The 20,856-nt window shown below is 34.8% G+C and overlaps 2 protein-coding genes across 3 annotated transcripts; both read right to left on the bottom strand.

Annotated features, from left to right (window-relative positions):
- Positions 1-4,347: 4,347 nt before the first annotated feature.
- Positions 4,348-6,494, bottom strand: LOC132307884 (salutaridine reductase-like). The gene is made up of 5 exons (XM_059805756.1): positions 6,399-6,494; positions 6,133-6,304; positions 5,753-5,827; positions 4,906-5,088; positions 4,348-4,779 (listed from the first exon to the last, which is right to left on the bottom strand). Exons 1-5 carry the CDS (start codon positions 6,434-6,436, stop codon positions 4,402-4,404), a joined length of 846 nt encoding a protein of 281 aa, XP_059661739.1. The 5' UTR covers positions 6,437-6,494; the 3' UTR covers positions 4,348-4,401.
- A 5,626-nt stretch (positions 6,495-12,120) lies between these two features.
- On the bottom strand, positions 12,121-18,714 carry LOC132307883 (uncharacterized). 2 transcript variants are annotated; one of them, XM_059805755.1, is made up of 5 exons: positions 18,498-18,714; positions 17,919-18,176; positions 17,553-17,684; positions 17,267-17,383; positions 12,121-12,909 (listed from the first exon to the last, which is right to left on the bottom strand). In XM_059805755.1, exons 2-5 carry the CDS (start codon positions 18,174-18,176, stop codon positions 12,562-12,564), a joined length of 855 nt encoding a protein of 284 aa, XP_059661738.1. In that variant the 5' UTR covers positions 18,498-18,714; the 3' UTR covers positions 12,121-12,561. The 2 variants fall into 2 exon arrangements, with proteins under 2 accessions (XP_059661738.1, XP_059661737.1); XM_059805754.1 differs by having other exon boundaries at positions 18,367-18,710.
- Between the last annotated feature and the right edge of the window lie 2,142 nt (positions 18,715-20,856).

Below are 20,856 nucleotides of genomic sequence, written 5' to 3'. Positions count from 1 at the left end.
TATTTACTGATAGATGCTAAAGAAACCTAGAGATGGATGCCTTGTTAACTGAGAGTAAGCAAGCAATGAATATTATCAGGCAATCATGGCAATTGCCGCAATTCTCCTCTGCAGGTTCTGCCCTTTATCAAGTAAAATCAAAACTTGCAAGACTGACTTGTGGAAGTGGAGTAAGGCTCGAAATTACAAGTCCAGCACCCATATCAAATTCCTTCAAGATCAGATTGCAGTCATCAAGGAAACCACTCCTCTCAACAGATCAATGCTTCCAAACCTCAAAAAAGAGTAAAGTCACACTTGGAGAAATGAGGAGATATTCTGGAAACAGAAATCTCAAATCTCCTGGCTTCAGAACAGAGAAAAAAAAATACAGCTTTCTCCATAGAAAAGCCTCCATTCGTCAATCGAATAGGGGGTTGGTGCAAAACCAAGAAATCAGGTTGGTTGTGGAGCAGTTCTTCTCCACTTTATACCTCGAATATATGTAGCATTGACAGCTCATTTTGGCATCTTATTTCTCCTGTCACCACTTGTGAAATGAACAGATCTCTTCTTCGCCCGAAGAACAGAAGAATTGAGAATTGTGATTAAGAACATGAGCTCCTTCAAAGCTCCAGGCCCGAATGGCTTTACGCCACTTATCTATCAAACATATTGGAACAACATTCAAGAAGATATTGTATGCGGTTTCAATCACTTCCTCTCCACAAGCAATCTTCTCAAAAGTCTAAATCACACCAATATTTCTCATTCCCAAAACCAGAAATCCCATCTCGGTTACTCAATTCAGGCCTCTAGCCCTTTGTAATGTGCTGTACAATATCTACTCAAAAGCTCTTGTGAACCGTTTGAAACCTGTTCTTAATAATTTTATCAGTCCGTTTCAGAGTTTCTGTCCCTGGCCGATTGATCCACAAGAACATCATGATCGTCCATGAGGCGATGCATCACATGAAAACTAAGAAGAATGGGAAAAAAATGCTTCATATCCATCCAACTCGGCAAGGCCATTTGATCAGGTCCAATAGGATTTCATTGAAAAAAATGCTCTCGGCTTCAACACTCGCTGTATTAAATTTCTAATGCAGTGTGCCTCTACAATATCGGATTCAGTTAATATTAACTGCGAAGTTGGAACGCTTATTCATCATTCCCGCGGTTTCTGTTTACGGCAACCCTCTATCTCCTTACTTATTTCTCTTCTGTAAGAATGCCTTTTCCTCCTTTGCCCAAGCAACAATGTCCAAAGACCTCAATGGTATTCCTATGGCCCCTCTTGTTAACCCAATTACCCATTTTCTTTTTGCCGATAATGCCATCTTTTTTGTGAAGCATCTTCTTAGGAGCTACTACGATAAAATCTATTCTTAATCAGTATTACAATAAGGACTATCACTTTCTTTCTTTTCCCTAGTTAGTTAACCAAACTTGACAGGAGGTTAGCACTATCTTTCTCTTCTTCTTATTATTATTACTATTTTTTCCTCATAACTAATTTTATATTTTTTTCCTTTTCCCTCTTGTTATATGAAACACAGCCATAGTTGATAACCATGTTTGGTTTCTGTTATTTCAAGTGCTGGCATTGTCCCCGGAGGCTCTCTATCTGAATAATTGACATTTGTGTCAAGTTTTTTCTATCTGAAATTCTAGACACTAATCATGTAGATTCTTTCATGTTTTTTAGGGGTGACAAAGGTTGACACTACCCGTCAATATGACTCGAACACGACACCAGTTAAACGGGTTTGGGTTGACCTTAAATGGGTTCGAGTCATAATCGGCTCGACACGATTAACCCGTTTAATTTGTCATGTCGTGTTTGGGTTGACGGTTCAACCCGTGTAACTCATTTTTACACGTTTAACTATATATGTCGTAAATAATTTTCTATTTAAGTTCTAAAATTACTATATAAACTAATGTCTTATAATTTAATCTTTTGTAAACTAAAAATTATTTAGTAATTTGGTTGATTAAAATTTATATTTTTTTTTAGTATTTATTATTTTATTGAGTATTATTAATAATTTAAATAATATATATATATTCTAAATAGGTCATTAAACGTGTCAGCCCCGAAAATTTAGATCTAACAGTCTTCGTATACCCAAAAACACCAATAACCACAAAACCAAAATCCCTACCCTAGGCGATGTGAGATACAGTGATATGTAGGACGTTATGGTAGCTGTTAGTGCTAGTCACCCACCCACACACTTCATAACCGTTGTGGTAGCTAGTCGATGTGTCACCTGCCCACTAAAAAAAATAAACAATAACAAATCTGGGCTACCTGTCCAACACACTAACCAACCATCCCAGTAGCTGTCGGTGAACGCCATCCACCCACACACACCCAGTTACAAGTGGTAGCTCACCAGTGCTACACACTCGCCCACTCACACCCGTTTACATCATCACTATACTCACACTTCCGGTTGGGTACAAGCTCTGATACCAATTTTGTAACGACCCGAACCCAAGGGTCCGAAATCGCTAACCGAGTATAAACCCTGGAATGACACGTATAGTATAGTTACAAAGTATGTCAAAACGGTCTACTAACCCATTGAACCCTGTGGAGGAGCGTCGTCCGCCATTTTCCTTCCATGTCCTAAAAAATCTTAAATATAAGGAGTGAACAAATTGCTCAGTAGGTGGTGCTTAAGACACACCTCTTGTGACCACGTAAATCCACACAATGAATAGAAAAATAAAGAAGCGGGATCATACCACACCGGGGTAAACAGAGTAACAAATTTGACAATCCAAGTCATAATTAAATTATGATGTGTAATGGATGGCAATGTCACTCCCCATTTTACAAAACTATTTCTGCCATCATTTCTGAACCGTTAATGCAACCCGTCCCTTGACAGCTTCATGGCGGCATGAAAGAAGGATTGGCTAACTGTCCCTGACCACAAGGCAACTCAAGGACGTCATTTGGGGCCCAATTAACTCAACCATGCTAGGACAGTCTCCCTAATTCCCTTTAGGTCACATTAACCCCACGGTCCCTAGGCAACTCTTAGGCGGCCGGGTTTTCACAAAACCACTTTAATCAAAAAATTTCCTAAAAATCCCCTTTCACTTTCATTTCAAAACACTTTGCCCTTTTCATTCATGCCTAATGCTATGAATGCATGTCACATATTTTTATTTTTGTATATATTTTTTTTTCAATAATATGAGAATAAGAAAAATTCACACTACACAATTTAACATGCTCCTTCATAGCAATTTCTAGAGAATTAATAAACAACGTAGGCATGAAAATTAACATCTAAGCATGTTTTCACATAATTTTATCAACACATATAAGCATAGGCTTCAAATACAACAACTATATCATTTTTTAAAACAATCAATTCAAATAAAGCATGCTTGATAACAAATAATTAAAGGAAATTCACAAGGGAACAAGAAATTGGGAATTAAGAACCCCTACTTCAAGATTATGCAAAACCCCCAAATTGATGCCCTAAATTTCAAAAATCAAGGAGTGCACCGAACTAGAAATTGCTCCGATCAACTTGTAGATTTTGTCGTGAGCTTCAATTTGCCGCAAACGGCACTCAAAAATTCCAAGTATTAAAAGAGAAATCAAATTTGAAAGTTTGAGACAAAAAGAAAAAAGAAAAATCTAGAAAAAGAAAGAGAGGAAAAGAGAGGAAAAGGGTTGCGGGAGAGAGAAAAGAGAAAGAGATTGTGTGATCAAAATGGCCTCTTGGCCTTATTTTTAAAAGGCATGTGGGTCCCACCATTTTCTTTTATTTTTTTTTATCTCTTTTCATTTTCTTTACACCACACAAATAAATATATACCAACTATATGAGACCCACATAAAAATGAAAATATTACAATAGTACCGAAGGTGAACGGGGATTGCTAGATTTGGGCTTAGGATTGAAGAGTTGGTGTTGCAGGATTTAATTTATTTATTTGGAGAATTTTTGTATATTTTTGAGGAAATTGACTTTGTATAAAGTAGGCATTTTTTTTTTTTTTTTGATCTTGGTGTATTGTGATGTATTTGAGTTGAATAAATCGAGGATTGTATATTAGAAAATTCGGATCGTGACAAAACGAGTTACACATGTAAACCATTTAATAAACAGATTGAATTCGGGTTAGTGTTGAGAGTTCCTGACACGATTATTAAACAGGTGATGTTTGGATTAAGATGTTTAGTATAATAACTTAAGTTGAAACGACACAATTACGATCCGCAAACACGAATTGCCATTAATGTTTTAATAACACATGGTAGAGAAAAATATAAAAACTAATAGAACTTAACAATTAAAATAAATTTGTTTATGTTATACCAAACCCTTCAAATACCACAAGTATAACTAGCCATTATCATTCACATATATGCAGATTATTTTTAGATCAGAAGATGGATGCATGCATCTCATCATAGTAGGAGCCAGAAGGACCATTATCAGGCAACAAAGCCAGCATTACAGGTGCTCTAGCACCTTCCTCTGGAGTCAAGTTTCCTGTGTTATCATTCATATCTGTTTTGACATATCCAGGATGAACACAATTTACACGAAAATCAGGGAATTTCCTTGCTACAAGTTTAGTATAGGCATTTATGGCAGCTTTGGAAACTTTATAAGCAGACACTATAAGGGGCCACCCATTAGCCTGCAACTTATACTCCTTAAAATCCATTAGAAACCACAGCAAAATCTTGTCTATTTTCTCTTCTGTTAAGCTGTCGACATTCTGCAACTCTTCTTTGACCTTCTCGTTGTTGATAAACTGAAACAAAACAAAACAAAAATAAATAAAAATAAAAAGAGAGAGGAAATAGTTAGAGCTTATTGCATTTTTTCTCTTCCTTCACCAGACATGCTAATCATGCATGAAACTGGTGTGTCTGCTTACACTTAGTTGTCCATTAACAGAGGAAACGTTCACTATTCTTGCTGAATTGGAGAGTTGCAGGAGAGGAAGAAGTGCTTCAGTTACTCCTTTGGTTCCATAATAATTTGTCTTGAGACACTCTTGTGTCATCTCATAAGTTTGCTTCATGAGTTTGTCCAACAAGTGAGCATCCTCATCGCTCACCTGCATACATCATAAAGTCTCAGCCCTGCTAGCCAAATTGTGGGTTACTTTCAGAAATTCTGATTTTTTTTTATGAACTCAGGATTGCAATAAGCTTAATTATTAATTTTTTTTTTTTTTTTAAAAAAAGAACTAGCTCTAAAATGAATTGCTTTAATATCGGGAACAAATATATATGTTTCCCTAATTGCAGTCAGTGCACTTGAAGGCTCCTTTTTTCCTTTGTTAGATAATCATTGTTACACTGCTAAATTCAATAAGCATGAGGACAATGGTTCGATCTTGAGAGCAGTCACACTATAAATTAATGTCAAAATGTTTAACGCTTTCCCTCCAAGCACCAGAGCAGCAGAATTAAAGTTTGGCATTTTAAAAGACAGAACAAGGTGGGCATTTGCTGCTACTGAAAATTTGGCATCTGTATTTTTCTGCAACTTTCTTGGTTATATTTTTTCATGATTTTTTACCCAACCAGATATCCAGATATTGATCATATTGTTCTGCAATGTAAAGACTAATGCTGTGGGAGTATACTTAGAAACAATTTCCTGGATTTTCTGCTTCGTAACAACCACCTCAGTGTTAAACATATATTCTATACCCATGAAAAACATAGTAATTATTCGATAAGAACTCTGACAGGGAAGCTATTTGTAATACTTACGATCCCCCCTCCTTGTCTGTAGTCTCTATATGCTTCATGATCCGTAGTAAGTCCAAGAATTCCTGCATTATTGACCTGTAAATAAAGTTTATTCCACAGAACACCTATAAGCAATTAATCTGGTAACCTGATATTCCTTAACACATCAGAAAGTAGTGTTATTCAACTCCTTTTCATTTCTTTGTATGTTATCAAATTGAATGCATCATGCTAAGCCATTGTGTATGTATGTTGGTATAAATTTTTTTCTTGTTATAATAGCAATAGCCAAGCCACTTATCAATTCATATTTGTTTCTAAATTCTCCCCAGGATATCATGTTTTTTGAAATGTGTTTGTACATATTTCGTGAATGAAGCAATACTGGCAGGATCTTTTACGTCAAGTTGATGAAAAAACATATCTGAGAGGCCAGAAACTTTGAGATTGTCTATAGCTTCAACACCCTTCTTCTCATCTCTGGCTGTTAATATTACTGCAATTCCATTAGATGCTAGCTGTCGGCATATCTCGAGTCCAATTCCTTTGTTGGCTCCTGTAACCACAGCATACCTAGATTAACAGTGATCAGCTGAAGATTATACATATAAATGCTGTTGTGAATAATTTGTATTTACATATTGTGAAAAAATGAGTGTTGTGATACCTTTTCGCTGTTGAAGTACTGTTGGTGGTCTCTTCCATTTCTGATGAAGAACTAGAGTAGTTGATCAATGTTAGTGACTTGTTGCAAGTTGATGTTGAAAGAATGTTCACTTTGTGAGAATCTGCTTTCAACCTAAGCACCATCAAGGCCGCCATTGTTCATATATTCTATAGCTGTCTGTTCTTTCGCCTTTTCTTCTACATTTGATGCCCTTTTTTGATTCCCTATTCTTATTTTATTTATTCAACATATTTTAAATTAATCTTTACAGATTCTTCTGTTTCATAAATAATATTAATAATAATAATAATAAATTAATAAATTATAATGAGGTGAGTTTGGTCGGCACTTCCTAATCTGGGATTGGGCACCCACATTATATTGTTGCCAACTTACATTATGTGATGTAATCTAATTTGTATCTTCTTCAATAAAAATAAAAATAAAAATAAATCTAATTTATAACTTCTTGAAGGAAAAAATTACCAATTAATCACATCATATAAGTATCAACTTATGAATATATGATACAAAGCTCACAAAACTCATGATCGAGTCAACTCGGTGAGTTTTGTAGGCTTGTGTGTCATATTTATAATACAAATAGTTGGTTGCATGACATTTAATCCAAATAATATAACAAGTAGTTGGTTATGTGAAGGAGTGACACTACACATAATACAAGTTAGTTGGTTACATGAATTTTATTTTATACTATAAATAAAAATTAGGGTAAAGTGCATTAAACCTCCTTGAACTATTAGTCGTTTGCAAGAAACCCCCCTGAACTACAAAACACCCCCCCCCCCCCCCGAACTATGATTTTGTTGCAATTTATCCCCTTGAACTATTGGTCATTTGCAAGAAACCTCCCTGAACTACAAAAAACCCCCTCTGAACTATGATTTTGTTGCAATTTACCCCCTTGAACTATTGGTCATTTGCAAGAAACCCCCTTGAACTACAAAAAAAACCCCCTGAACTATGATTTTGTTGCAATTTACCCCATGACATTAGCTTCCGGCACCGAAAATTTTGAAAGACCAGTTTACCCTTATAACACACTGCGTCGTTTTAACTTATATACTTTTTACAATTTTTTTTTTCTGCCAAAAGATACTTTTCACCCAACACAACCCAAAACAGAGAGCTAGAGAGAGAGAGAGAAGAGACCAAAGAAATCCGAGGTCGGCGGGATGGCTCGGTCTCGGATGATGGCGGCTTGTGAGCGGAGGACTCAGCTATGATGAGAGCTCGGTTGACTCGGCCGTAAACTGTGGAGGGGGCAGCGAGCTCAAGGGGGCTTGGCCATGAACTATGGACGGCTGTGTGCTGGAAATACGGACGGCGGTGTGCTCGGTTATAGAGATGGCGGAATGGGCCGGCGAGCTTGGAATGGACGGTGGAATGGACCGGCGAGCAAGGTGAACTGAACGGCGGGCAAGGCGGTGACGCCGATGGGCTGACGCAACGGTGCAGAGAAGTGCGATATATATGGCCGATGGATCTAGCAGGTGGTGCAACGGCTATGATGGAGCTATGACAGGAGACCCACCGATCCCAGCAACAAATTCCTCGGCTTCATTGTCCCTTTCAGTCAATTAATTCGTGCAGATGGGGTAAATTGTAAAAAAAATATATATAATTCAGGGGGGTTTCTTGCACATACCCCAATAGTTTAGGGGGGTTTTTTGCAACTTTTATAATTCAATGGGGTTTCTTGCACATACCCCAATAGTTCAGGGGATTTTTTGCAACTTTTATAGTTCAGGGGGATTTCTTGCACATACTCCAATAGTTTAGGGGTTTTTTTGCAACTTTTATAATTCAGGGGAGTTTCTTGCACATACTCCAATAATTCAGGAGGGTTTTTAATGCACTTTACCCTAAAAATTAATTAATTAGTAATATCATGTCATGTCAATAAAATAACATCGTATTTATAAAATTTTTAAAAAAACTTATGTGTTTGAAACGACGGATTCGATGAGAATTGAATTTTTAATTTTCCAAAAGACACAAGGATTGTATAAGAAAGAAAAAGAGGCACAAAATTTTGAATTTCACAGACAAAATTGGGAGCGGGTGACAAGTTGTTTGTGAAGGGCCCAAAGCAAACAAAATGACAGCACTGACTTGTTATAATAAGTTCAAGACATTTTTCAATGTCTTACGGTAAGATCGAGTATAAATAGTTTACGTTGTCTTATAATTAAGCTCAAGACATTTTCAATGTCTTACGTTAAGGTTGAGTAAAGAAACATCTTATGTTGAAACAAACATAGTGTAAAAGTTAAAAATAATAATTAATAAATAAATAATCATCTTTAGTAGTTATTCCACTCAAAGTCACTTATTGAAGTTTTACTAGGTTGACTTCCATAATTTTACAGTGCCTGTTGGTGCAAGGCACATCTAAATTATCAACTATTTACCATTTAGTTCATCTAAATTTCAACATTTTTGACAATTTAATTTTAGCATCATTGTTCAAATCTTTTATACCAACTTGATTAACTATCTGTTGCTGATTTTGCCAAGAGACCCAAGAAAATAACTCCCTCCGTCCCCAAATAAGTGTCATACTTTTCTTTTTTATCTGTTCTAAAATAATAGTCCACTTTTTTTTCTTTTTTTTTTTCAGACAATATATTTCACATCTTTCCATATATGTCATTTGAGTTTAAAATTTCAAACTAAAAAATTCAAAACTTAAAATAGCAAGTTAGTAACTTTTTAGACAGACAATGCATGTTCCATATGTTCCCTTAAAAATTACTACTCCCAATAAGCTACACTTAAATTGAGACGGAGTGATTATTTAATTCTATGTTTGGTAATGAAAAAAAATAAAATAAAACAAAGGCTAGTTTGGTTGGAAAGAAATCGAAGGAAAAGAAATAAAAGTTAACAGAGGGAGATGGGATTTTGTGTTTGGCGTAAAATATGGGAAAGAAAAGAAAGAAAATTGAGGAAAAGAAGAAATTCAATAAGATAGTAACATCAACTTTTCTTTCTTTTCTTTTTCCTCCTATTTTTCTTTTCCACCGTACCAAACATGACATTAACTCTTATTGCCAAAATTGTATTCATGCCATTCCTTCAGCCAACTTTTTCATTCCTTACCAAACTGAACATAAACCAATATAGTTTAATTGCCTACTAAAAGCTTACTTCAGCTTCTTTATTTAGTCACAAAAGACAATCGTTTAGTTCACTCAAGTCCATATTTGTCTGAAAACATTGACAAGACCACAATTAAGTGGGTGGGTGCATATCGACTTGGTTATGAAGAAATCCTAGAAAATGACAATGTTTTCAATTGGTTTTTCCCATTGCCCAAACACGCCATCTCCAACTAAAATAGTCTTCAAAACCACCTCATTGTCGTTTCCCTGAATTAGACATTGCTTATATCAAAAACTTTGACGACTCTGTTAAGAGTCGTGAAACTATTCAGCTGGTGTGGCAGCAAAATGGTGCCAAAATTGTAAGCAACTTACCCTAATATATATTGCTCGAGATTGTTCACTAGCCAATTAGCTCCCGACAAGTCATCAGCCCAATAATGAAATCTTGACTAAAAAATGAATTGACCATTTAAGGTGAGCTCTATTTCACTTGTATTAGACAGAGAGAGAACTGATCTTCTCTCGTAACGTGTCGTGCGTTATCGCTTTATTTCACTTGTGTGAAGCACAATTTTATGGTGTGAGATACCTGTTGGCCCTCCTCTAGTGACAGGTGTTGGTTTCTTACAATAATTATTAAACCATGTCAATTTATCCAAAGTTCAAAGTTCAAAAGGTATAGGCAAGGTAAAGATGTATAATTGGTGCAAGTCAATGCTCACTAGTCTTGAGCAAACGGTTTTTCAAATTGGCACTCCATTACATATGTATTTGACCATCTTAGCCCTTAAAAGCCTCTTCTTATACATAATTGTTGTCAAGACTTACCAATATTCATCAAAAACTATGGTATATGCATAGAAGTAGATTATCAAACCCATTAGAACAGTTGAATCAGATACATATAAAAAGGGTTTTTTTTTTTTTGTTTTAAGGGAAAAATAAAAAAAATAAAAACTAAGCTTGGAAAGTACTAAAGAGTCCTCTCAGAGAAGTTTGGAGAATCTAGGCAGTCAATAACATGATTGCAATAATACAAAAAAGACGTGGGCATTTTCGCCATTGTAGCAGAACAAGTCAAGAAAAATTTGGCTCTTATCTTGAAAACACAAGTTGGCTGACCCCAGTATTAAAAGACTTCACATCTGCATTACTGAACAAACTCAACTTCACCTGCTTCATCTGTTTCTGTTACACACACACACACACACCACATAGAGAGCTATTAGTTTCATGGGAATTCAATATAACGGGGTCCCATTTCTGATCATCGTCGCGATGCTCACGGTCAGCCAGCTCTCCAGTTGCCATCATATGCAGAGAATTATCAGTGAAGGAACAGAGAAGAGGTTGAAAGTTGAGTCCAATTCCAGGTTTTCTAGGCATTTCTCAGCAGCAGCAGCTCCAGAGAAATCCAGAAATGATGAGATGGAACCGATATTCGGAGTGTCATACCGAACAGTTCCAGGAGGACCAAACCCTCTTCACAATTAGTTAGTGTCTTAACTTTTATGGTATGTTTTAGTTATGCAAAATTTTGCAGTATATAGTGTGTGGTCTTTTTCTTTCCTTTGTTTCTCTGCTGATCAAAGATGTATGATAAATACAATTGAAATAGATTATCAGATTGTACATATCCAAAACTCATAGTTGTACTTGATTGAATAATGAAAAAGGTATATTCATGTGTGTGTTTGTGAATGTCTATAATTGGGGAAATACAAGAAGATTAGTGATCTATATTGCCAGAGTTTTCCTATTTTTGGCAGAGCCTCATATGATCCGAAGTCCGATACTAGATGAGTAACTACGCATTACACCAAATCTAAATAATTGAATTACTTAATGGTAAATAAATTATAGGCGTGAAAAAAATAAATAAATAAATTATGGGCAGCAAAGAGTTGAAGACAAAAGGTCAGAAAATGGTGCGGAAAACAATGAATTGAATTAGAATAACAACCAATGAAGTCATGAGTAAAGGTGTGCAAACATTGAAAGTACTGTTATGGATGACAGAGAAGTCAGGCAAACAAATGAACAACCAACCAACATGATAACATCTATCCTTTTATATTGCAGGCCTTTTCAAGTCATATTATTTTACTACCAGACAACATAGTGGGGCATAATTTTGGTTTGTCACATTCATTACAGACAGTACCAAGGATTTTTTTTAATCCAAATGGTCAAACAAAGGGTTCCAAGATCTATCTCTCATACATATTCATAGAAAAGTGAATAGATTTGGAGCCTAAAAGTTGAACAATGGAGGTTGACATCATCATGATATCATGATACCATTAATGTTCGTAACACCATCATGATATTAGTCTCCACTCACATAAAATTAGAAGAAAATTTTGACAGTAGATTCTATGCCAAAGAATACAATATCTACAGCATTTAATCAGTCTCTAATATTGTGTTGTGATTCACAACACAACAGAGCAATCAAATTACTTCACCCAAAAAACAAAAAACACAGCAATCAAATCAGGTAATGTTGGAAGAGAAGCACGTATAAAGAGCACAAGACCAGATGGTTATCATTATTGAAAACTCCAAAATGAGTATGTGACTTGCCGGGGGGACCAAAAAAAAAGGAAGATTAGAGATTGTCCAATTTAAGCATCCCAATCTATAATTATTTGAAATATTTGATCATGTATATGTTACACACATCACATAGTATACCATCCCATGAATAACACATTGTTTGCGAATAAGCTATTTATACTACACAACCAAAAACACATTGGATGGTGACACACAGTAGCATAACTCCACCAAAGTAAAATGGACGGGTCAATATGATCCCACTGTATATCTTCATAGGGGAGTAGTTGGGGCTCTTTCTCATTACCCATAATAAGGTGAAGTTCCTCTGATCAGCTGTAGGCTTTAAGGAATGAAGAACTACGAGGGCAATAATCGTTGCCAGATCACGAGAATATATATATTTAAAGGGAAATTGCAGCAACATTCGAGCAACATAAAGCGAGAGCACTGTGTCACAGCTAAATCCCCCATCAGGAACCAGGAACATTAAGGTTCCGGAAGAGCTCTGGAAGGTGGGCATTGGTCAACTTGGTCCTCTTGCTGATTTCATGCTTCTTCTTCTTGGGTTTGGCCTTGGAGCCAATACCATGAACCTGAGCCATGGCCCTCCTCTTGGCAGTGTTCGTGGCAGGCTTCATCCCATTCTTTTGTAGATCCTTCTCAATGTCAATCATATCACGTGGTAGTTCAATTCCCCGGAAGAGCTGTTTTAGGTCATCATCAACCTTGATGGGTATTCTGGGGTCATTTGGATAGGCTATGTCTTCCTGCGAGTCAAAATTAGACAGCAGCCAGACTTGACCGGCAGCTTTAAGAGCCTACAAAAATATATAGATACACATTAACACAAAATTCTGGAGATATATAAATAATAATTTGAGATGCTCATTCTATGATGACTTTCAACTTTTTCGTCTATATTTGTGTTCAAACAAATAACGCAAGTTGGAAACGTGATTGATTTGATTGTCACCACATGAAATACATTATGTATCCCAAGAAAATAACACTTCAGAAAAAACGTACTCTCACGTACAACCACGGATATGCTGTCTGACCTAAACATAGCATCCAGATGAGAGTACCAACTAGGAAAATAAATAAAAGAGATGCATAAAAGATAACATAGAATAAAAGAGAAGTATACATACTACTATTTCATATTTTTCAAAACAATATGTATAAGAAAGCGGGTAGGTCTTTAAATATGGCTAACTTTGTTCCGCATCCAATCCTCTTTTTCGGATTTGGCAAAAAGGAACTTTCCAATAATACGATTGTAATCCCGAATTGGTCAATTCATTAACTAAATTCAGGTTTCGGATTAACTATGATCCAACCCAATTATGCTTTATATAATACTACATATCATATTATATGTATATCTGACATCCACAGTAGATCTTTAGTAATTTAACTGTGGCAACATTAGATATAAAAACTAAGACTTTTGGTTTTCCATTTCAAGTAAAGTTAACCAACTTAACCCCTCAAAAAATTAATATTAATAACTCAGTAACACTTACAAATAAAAAATTTAGAATAACCAACATGGATCTATAATGAATAACTAATAACTTTATTTAATACTTAATACAAATATATATATATATATACACACACACACACACACACACATATATATATAAGATGCATTTTCTCACTCCCAGATTAAACATTATGTGGACTGGATTAGAAGGGTCAGTCATTCAAAAGTTAAATAGGATACCATAACTTATGGACTGATGCAATTATTCCACTGCATGTACATTCTCATAATGATGGTATTTTTCCAAAATCAAACTTTGTTGTTCAGCATCTTGAAGTAGCCATCCCTAAGAAGGTATGTCATTTAAAAGTGATCTATTAATCTCCTAATAAGTCGGTTTAATGATAGTAGTTGGCCTATGTTTCGGTCCTCTTCCCCATTACGGCTAACTCTGTGCCAGCGGCCGCAGTAATACAGAGGATGCAAGCATCACTTCCATATTCCAATTGGTAGTTTTCAACAATGGGTTTGAGTACATGTTAGAGAAACAACCTCAACTGGATCATAATTTGTGTAGAAATTTCGAAAGCTATGTATATAATTATACTTTGCTTACGTATCATATTAGTAGGCTGATGAAACAAAAAAACCTATTGTGTTACTAAGTATTAGAATATAAATACATAATAATAATGTAAGCACGTACTGATGCAGGACATACATGTAACCTAATGTAGAACATGCAGTGTTCTGATACCACTTGATGAAAAACCCTAAGAGAAGAAAGAAGAAAGAGGAGAAGATTAGCAAAAAAAAATGTGGGGCAGAAAATCCAAATTCTAATACTCAATAATATCAATCAATTATCAAACCATAATATTTGGCTTTTACAGTTTGATGATACATTGATATTATCGAAAACTGAAATACAGATTTTCTCCCCAAATTCCTTCTTCACTAAACCTCTTTTTTCTTCTTTTCGTTTATTTTTATTTTTTCTTTCTTTTTTTTTTATTATTAGGGTTTTGGTAGATAACATTTAAGTTAATAAATTTATATAATAATATACATATTTTTTCCCTTTACCTTTGAATAGATTTATTTCACATATGATACATATTATTACAAAAATGTGGAATTATTTGAAAATAGAAATAAGGAATACTCTTTCCTCGAGAGTTCTTGAAAGTAAAGGAGCAATAACCAATTTCTTGTTCTATCAAGATCAAGAGGGTGGTACTGCTGCTTTATTTTTGTTTAGTAGTCTTTTACTTGCATACGCCTTTTATTATTATATTATTTTTTAACATAAAAAGAAAAAGGATTCTTATAGATTGGTTCATGATTGAGTATCGTGATTCACTTCCGTATTAATTTGTAATCTATATATCTTCTCCCTAATGTTAAGTTGTTATTTTACATTTAACAGATAAAATTGCAATGTGATTCTTTTTTATTCCTCCGATAATTTTTTCATATTTATAAAGCTAAAAAAGCTTTGATCATCATAGCTGAAATTTTTTATTACCTAATAAATCCTATGATTAAATATTTAATCATAGGGTAATTTCCAGACCTCCCCTGTAGTTTTGAGAAATTTCCAACAAACGAAAATTGGTAGAAAATGGTCAATCTCCCCTAAAGTTTAAGTGAAAATACAGATTCCCCAATCAGTTAACAAACATTAAGTCAGCTTAACAAATTTTCTCTATATACCAAAAATGCCTTTTAAACACATTTAACTTATATATATAACAATAATATATGTATATTACACAAATATATATATATGTATAAAAGAACCACCACTAATTACACGCTGCTGCCTCCTTCCATAGCCACTACCACCATCTCAGCTCTCTTTCCACCACTTTGGATCTCTCTCCCCTCTATTTCTCCCACCAGCCCACCTACTCAACTATATATTTTCGCACCTTTGGCTCTCTCTCTATCCTCTCTATTTCTCCCACATTCTTACCAATATAGTCAAACAATTTGGTACGCAAAATTTTACTAAGACTGACCCAGTTTCTCTAAGCAATCAATCCAACTGGGTACCAAAAATTCATCCTAGAGAGAGGGAAATTGAGGGAACTTGCACCACACTTTATACACATACACCATAGCCGATATTTCACCGCCCCGTAATTTATGTCAACAGTTGACCAGGTCAAGAATTGAAATTGATCATAAGGTAAAATTGATGTAATTACTCATTCTCTGTATATAAACACAAACTCTAGTACGCACACGTACACAAACCACCAATGGACACACACCCTCTCATATACACATAACACCATAGATGCACATACTAATAGACAAATATATACATCAATACACATGCACACGTATACACACGTACAAACACACAAATGTATATATATATAATATATATGGTAAACAGGGATTTAGGTAGAGGAATCCGTAGAGGGATTTGCTGACTGGTGGCAGTGGTGGTGGAGGTATGGAGTTAGCAGTTTAAGATTGAGAGTGTGTGTGTGTGTGTGTGTGTGTGAGAGAGAGAGAGAGAGAGAGGGAGAGAGGTGGAAGATGGAGAAAAGTATAAATTTAGAGAGAGGAACGGTGGTGGAGAAAAAATTTAGAATGGGAAAGAAAAGGGTACAAGAAAGAAAATATGATGATTTAGTAAGGGTAAAATCACAAAATGGATATACCACGTTTTGGAAAGGGTTTCTGACTTGGAAGGGGTGTCAATGTAATTTATTGCAAAGCTTCACCTGATAGTGATTTCACAAAACCACAGAGGAGGTCAAGGTAATTTACCTATTATTAACTAGAGAGTAGAATGTACAAGCCATTTGTGTGTGTGTGAGTGCACTGTAGTTCAAAACAAGGGTTTCTCTCTGATGGTCATTTCAGTATTCCTCTCTCCCTCTCCCTCTCCCTCTCCCTCTCCCTCCCTCTCATTCCTTCATTCATTCTACCTCAACCCTCTACCTACAACCCATTCTTGTTAAAAATTTAAGGATTCCGGCTGGGTGTCTCATATTGTAATACAATTTCATTTATTAATATGCATGATGAGAGATCAAAGCAAGGGTTCTCTCTGATTGTCATTTCTCTCATATTGTTATACAATTTCATGTAGTAATATGCACAATGAGAGAATGATCAGGTTGCAAGCACAATGGAGTCATGGTGGCATTGCACTAAAATCTTGGGTTACTATAATTTGTGTTGCTAAATGATCATATGGGAATTACCTATGTCCAATACTGATTATTGCATTTCTAACAATTTCCCAAAATCTCCAATCGAATTGGACTGTTGGGGTAGGATTTGATAGAGAAAGCATCAATCTATCAGACTACCAGATCATTGCTTTTTCCTTATCATAATTAATTAGGATTAACCCCATCCAAAAAGGGTCAAAAATTCTCTAACTACATTAGAGATTCAAATGAAAACAATTCTCTTAGCCTTAGTCACTACTGCCCCACATGCATTCATTACTGAGGTTTGGACTGTTGAAAACTAGAAAACTAAAACCAGACATGCTTATCAAACCCCAATTGTTAATCATGTTTCTTGCAATGTAACCCAATGAACAAAGTTACATAGTAAAGGTCAATGGCATATTTATTTGCAAAGTTAAATTTTTTTAAAACTTTCTCCAAATTCATTTCTTGCAGAAAAAAACTAATATATCAAATTGAATATACCTGTAAGTCCTCCATGACAGTTGGGTATGCATCCTTGAGATCAATGACAGCAATGCCTTCTGGAAACTTCCGTACTAAGACAAGCAGTTGATTCTTGTCCTTCAAATCATGCTTGGACTGTAACAAATTAAAAAACAAGTAACTACCCCAACAAGAAGAAAGTCACAGGGAAAAAAAAAAAAGAAAAAATGTAAAGGCCTTATGTTATTATACATAAATTTTCACACCGCTAAAAAACTAGATGTCTGCGTCTGATTGATTCCACAAGAGCAAGATAAAAGATTACCTTGTAAGAGAAGCGCTTTCCGTCATAATACACTTTGGGGTTATTCCTCAAACTGTCAAAGACACCCTTATTGGATTTCACATCAACATAGCATGTTTCATTTATTTGCTCTGGTGTGAAAGCTTGCCTTGTCTGCAGACACAGAGAAATAAGTTGCACAACAAATATCAGAACATCACAACTGGGACTACAATAATTCCATTGGCATATATTGGATGCACATTCACCTCTAAAATCTAACAAGGGAAGAAGAGAGACAGAGGCAATAATACATATGTCCACTCAAAATAGGCATATCCAACCAAAATTGACTTCATTGTATGAAATTTTCCTTCTCATCACTACATTGAGAAGTGAAATAGATACCTCTAGGAGCAAGTCTATAACACGCTTGATCTGAGCTCCGACCGGGGCTTTGCGTATGCTGTTAATGTGTTGAAGCCTCTCTGTATCGTTTGAGAATTTGACAGCTGCAGGGGCAGGAGATTTGGCCGGTGTGGACTTGTAATTTGGTACTGCTTGCTTTGAAGAAGTCCCTGCTCTGGGTGCAATGCTGGTTAGGGTTGACTGACACTTCTCTTGTTGCTTCTTGAATCTGTTCAAACTCTCTTGCAATGAACCCATCTGAACAAACACAACCTTCTCAATAGTCTATACCCAAAATTGCAGCCCAAACAAAAACTAGCATATCTGTAATCAAAACAAAAGGCATAGAATTCCAATTCTCTACCCTAATTTTATGAGTTTGCTAACTTTTTATGGAATAAGATCGGGTAATGACATAAAACAAAGGATCAGAAATCAAGAATCAAACCTTTATGGAAATCAAAAGGCAAATCGATAAGCTAAGAAGTCGAACGTAGATTATGATGCATATACGCACATATACATATGCATATATGATACAAAAGTTCAATCACATGGGAAGAAGAAAAGTCAATCAACCTGCTCCAATGGATTTCGTTCGTTCGCTCGCTAGGGTTTGGATTCTCTCTCCGTCTCTCTCTCCTCGCTCCCTAGATTTTGACTTTAACTAGAGAGCCCTCCCAATTATTACTTATGCTGAACTACTACCCTTGCGACCCATTCTTTTTTTCTTTTTTCTTTTTTTATTTTGGCAATTTAAGCAGTAAAAAGTTGTTGCTGGGTAACAATTACAACGAATTACCGTAAAAAGCAGTTGTTGGGTTTCTCGATAACTCAGTCGAAGAAGAGTGAAGAGGTCCCAAGGATACGAAACTGATTTTAAAAAGATCGGCAGGCGAAAAACATCAGGCACGCATATAGGGTATACTCCTTGAACAAGGACTTGAATAATTTGAATTAAAAAGGTCAAAAAAAATTAATTAAATATGAAATAACTAAATTATTCTTCTAAAAATTCCCTAATATAATATATAAGGGCATTATTAGAAGAGATAAAAGTATTTTTAAAATTTTATATTTTAAACTTCAAATCTTCCTTTGCTCATTTTTCAAACTTAACGCCTTTATTTGCTCATTTTTTCCGAATTAATAAATATACACAACATAAAGGATATGGGTGTTATTTGTTCAAAATGTAAACATTGTTGTTTTTCTCACTTTACCCTTTAAAATAAAAAAAAAATAAAAAAAAAATAAAAAAGACAATGATACATCATCTGAACAAGCCGAGTTGAATAGTTGTTTAGGCTTAACTATTAGAAATTTGTGTTTGAGCTGGCCTTAAGCCGAGGCGCCGAGCTCACAATATAATGTTCAAGCTCGCCTCAAAGTCATTCAGGAGCTATTCGAGCCAAGCTCGAAGCCCATTAAAAATTACAGCAAAACAAACATATACAACACATCCTCTATATATATGATATATCTATATCTATACTATTATTAAAAGTAGTTTCAGTACATTAATGTGTTTCAGTATATTATTTTTTAATAATAAATGTATATGTCCCGTATGTATGTTTCCTTCTAAAATAACACAAATTATGTTTCCTTCTGAAATAACACAAATTACCTATTTATTATTTATTTTTATTTTAAAATTAATATAAGCTGTTTAGAAGAGTTTTTTTCAAGCTCAAATTACTTATTTATTATGAGTTTTTTTTAATAAAATGAAATTTAATTAGATTAAGAAATATATAATGAAAATAAACAATTTAGTCTTTCTAATTAGACAAGGAGATATATAAAAAAATATAAATAATTTAGTATATTTAGTCTCCACATCTTTTCTAATTTTATAAATAATTTTATAATATATAAATAAATAAAATATTAATAAATTGTAATAAAAAAATAGTCTTGATTTTAATATTATTTTAAGAATTTGAAAATACACCTATCAATAAATTGTAAATTTCAATCTTTTACCTCGTGTCAATTTTATGTTAATGAATATTTTAAAATTTATAATTATTTAATTATTTTGTTAAATATTAATTTTAAATTAGATTTTGCTCTGTACAATTTTACTAATATGTATGTATGTATATATATATATATGTATATGTCTATATGAGTGCATAATACAACTTCTTGGCAATGGACGACCTTGTGTGCTAGGGTGAAACGCAAGAAGCCCGGAGAAACCTGCAACTAACCCCTTAATTTTAAAAAATATTCTCCCTGAACTATGCAAAATTATTGTAGGCTCCGTACGTCCAAGTTCTAGTGATATATATGACCGTTAAAATTGGTTTGTTAAATTTAAATAACCATATTACCCATAAAAGCATAAAAAGATAATAATGCCCTTAATTTCCAATTTCTTCAAATGGAACACCAACACAAACTCGCCTTTTATCAGAATTTTCCCAACTCAACGACTCTGTCACTGCTAGGGTTTGTCTTCGTTTTCAATCAGCCATCGTGCTTTCGTGCCAATCAGTTGTGCATCTTGGTAAGGGTTTCGTCAATGGAGACAGATGACCGGGGCGCCTAAATTGGACTAAGAACAAATCAATATCCCATATTTCAAATTGGAATATAATTCTTTCTTAATCAGTTAAAATACATATAGAAGGTCTGATTTTTCTTAATCAGTATACCATACCTGTCTAATATAGACAGTTCTTTGGGAGGGAAAAAAAAAAAAAAAGAAAAAAAGAAAAACAGAAAGAGAGAAAGGGGAAGGGGATTAGAGAGATGGATAAATTTCTTGGATAGGAGGAAGATTGTTGGTAGATAGGCGAGAAGCTTGAGCATCAACAACCAGATTGACTAAGAGTTTAAGCAACTTCACCGGCGAATTTTCAAGGACCCAAATTAACGTGTTGTTCCGGCGAGCTCTGAGCTTCGACGTCGATGAAAACCGGCGAGA

The sequence above is a fragment of the Cornus florida genome, unplaced genomic scaffold (genome assembly GCF_030987335.1).
Source record: "Cornus florida cultivar Cherokee Brave unplaced genomic scaffold, ASM3098733v1 CherokeeBrave_3.0.0_Hap2_Chr05, whole genome shotgun sequence".
Taxonomy (NCBI): domain Eukaryota; kingdom Viridiplantae; phylum Streptophyta; class Magnoliopsida; order Cornales; family Cornaceae; genus Cornus; species Cornus florida.
Note: the sequence above shows the minus strand (reverse complement) of the source record. Positions and strands in the feature narration are given on the sequence as shown.

Bases quoted from the DNA above. Each gene is read 5' to 3' on its own strand.
- LOC132307883 (XM_059805755.1), bottom strand. From the start codon at position 18,176: ATGGGTTCATTGCAAGAGAGTTTGAACAGATTCAAGAAGCAACAAGAG. The intron at 17,384-17,552 runs GTAATCTTTTAT...AATTTGTTACAG, and splicing joins GAAAGCGCTTCTCTTACAAG to TCCAAGCATGATTTGAAGGA. The intron at 12,910-17,266 runs GTATATTCAATT...ATATTTTTGTAG, and splicing joins CTGTCATGGAGGACTTACAG to GCTCTTAAAGCTGCCGGTCA.
- LOC132307884 (XM_059805756.1), bottom strand. From the start codon at position 6,436: ATGGAAGAGACCACCAACAGTACTTCAACAGCGAAAAG. The intron at 6,305-6,398 runs GTATCACAACAC...CTGTTAATCTAG, and splicing joins AGTACTTCAACAGCGAAAAG to GTATGCTGTGGTTACAGGAG. The intron at 5,828-6,132 runs GTAAAAGATCCT...CTTTATTTACAG, and splicing joins TGTTTTTTCATCAACTTGAC to GTCAATAATGCAGGAATTCT.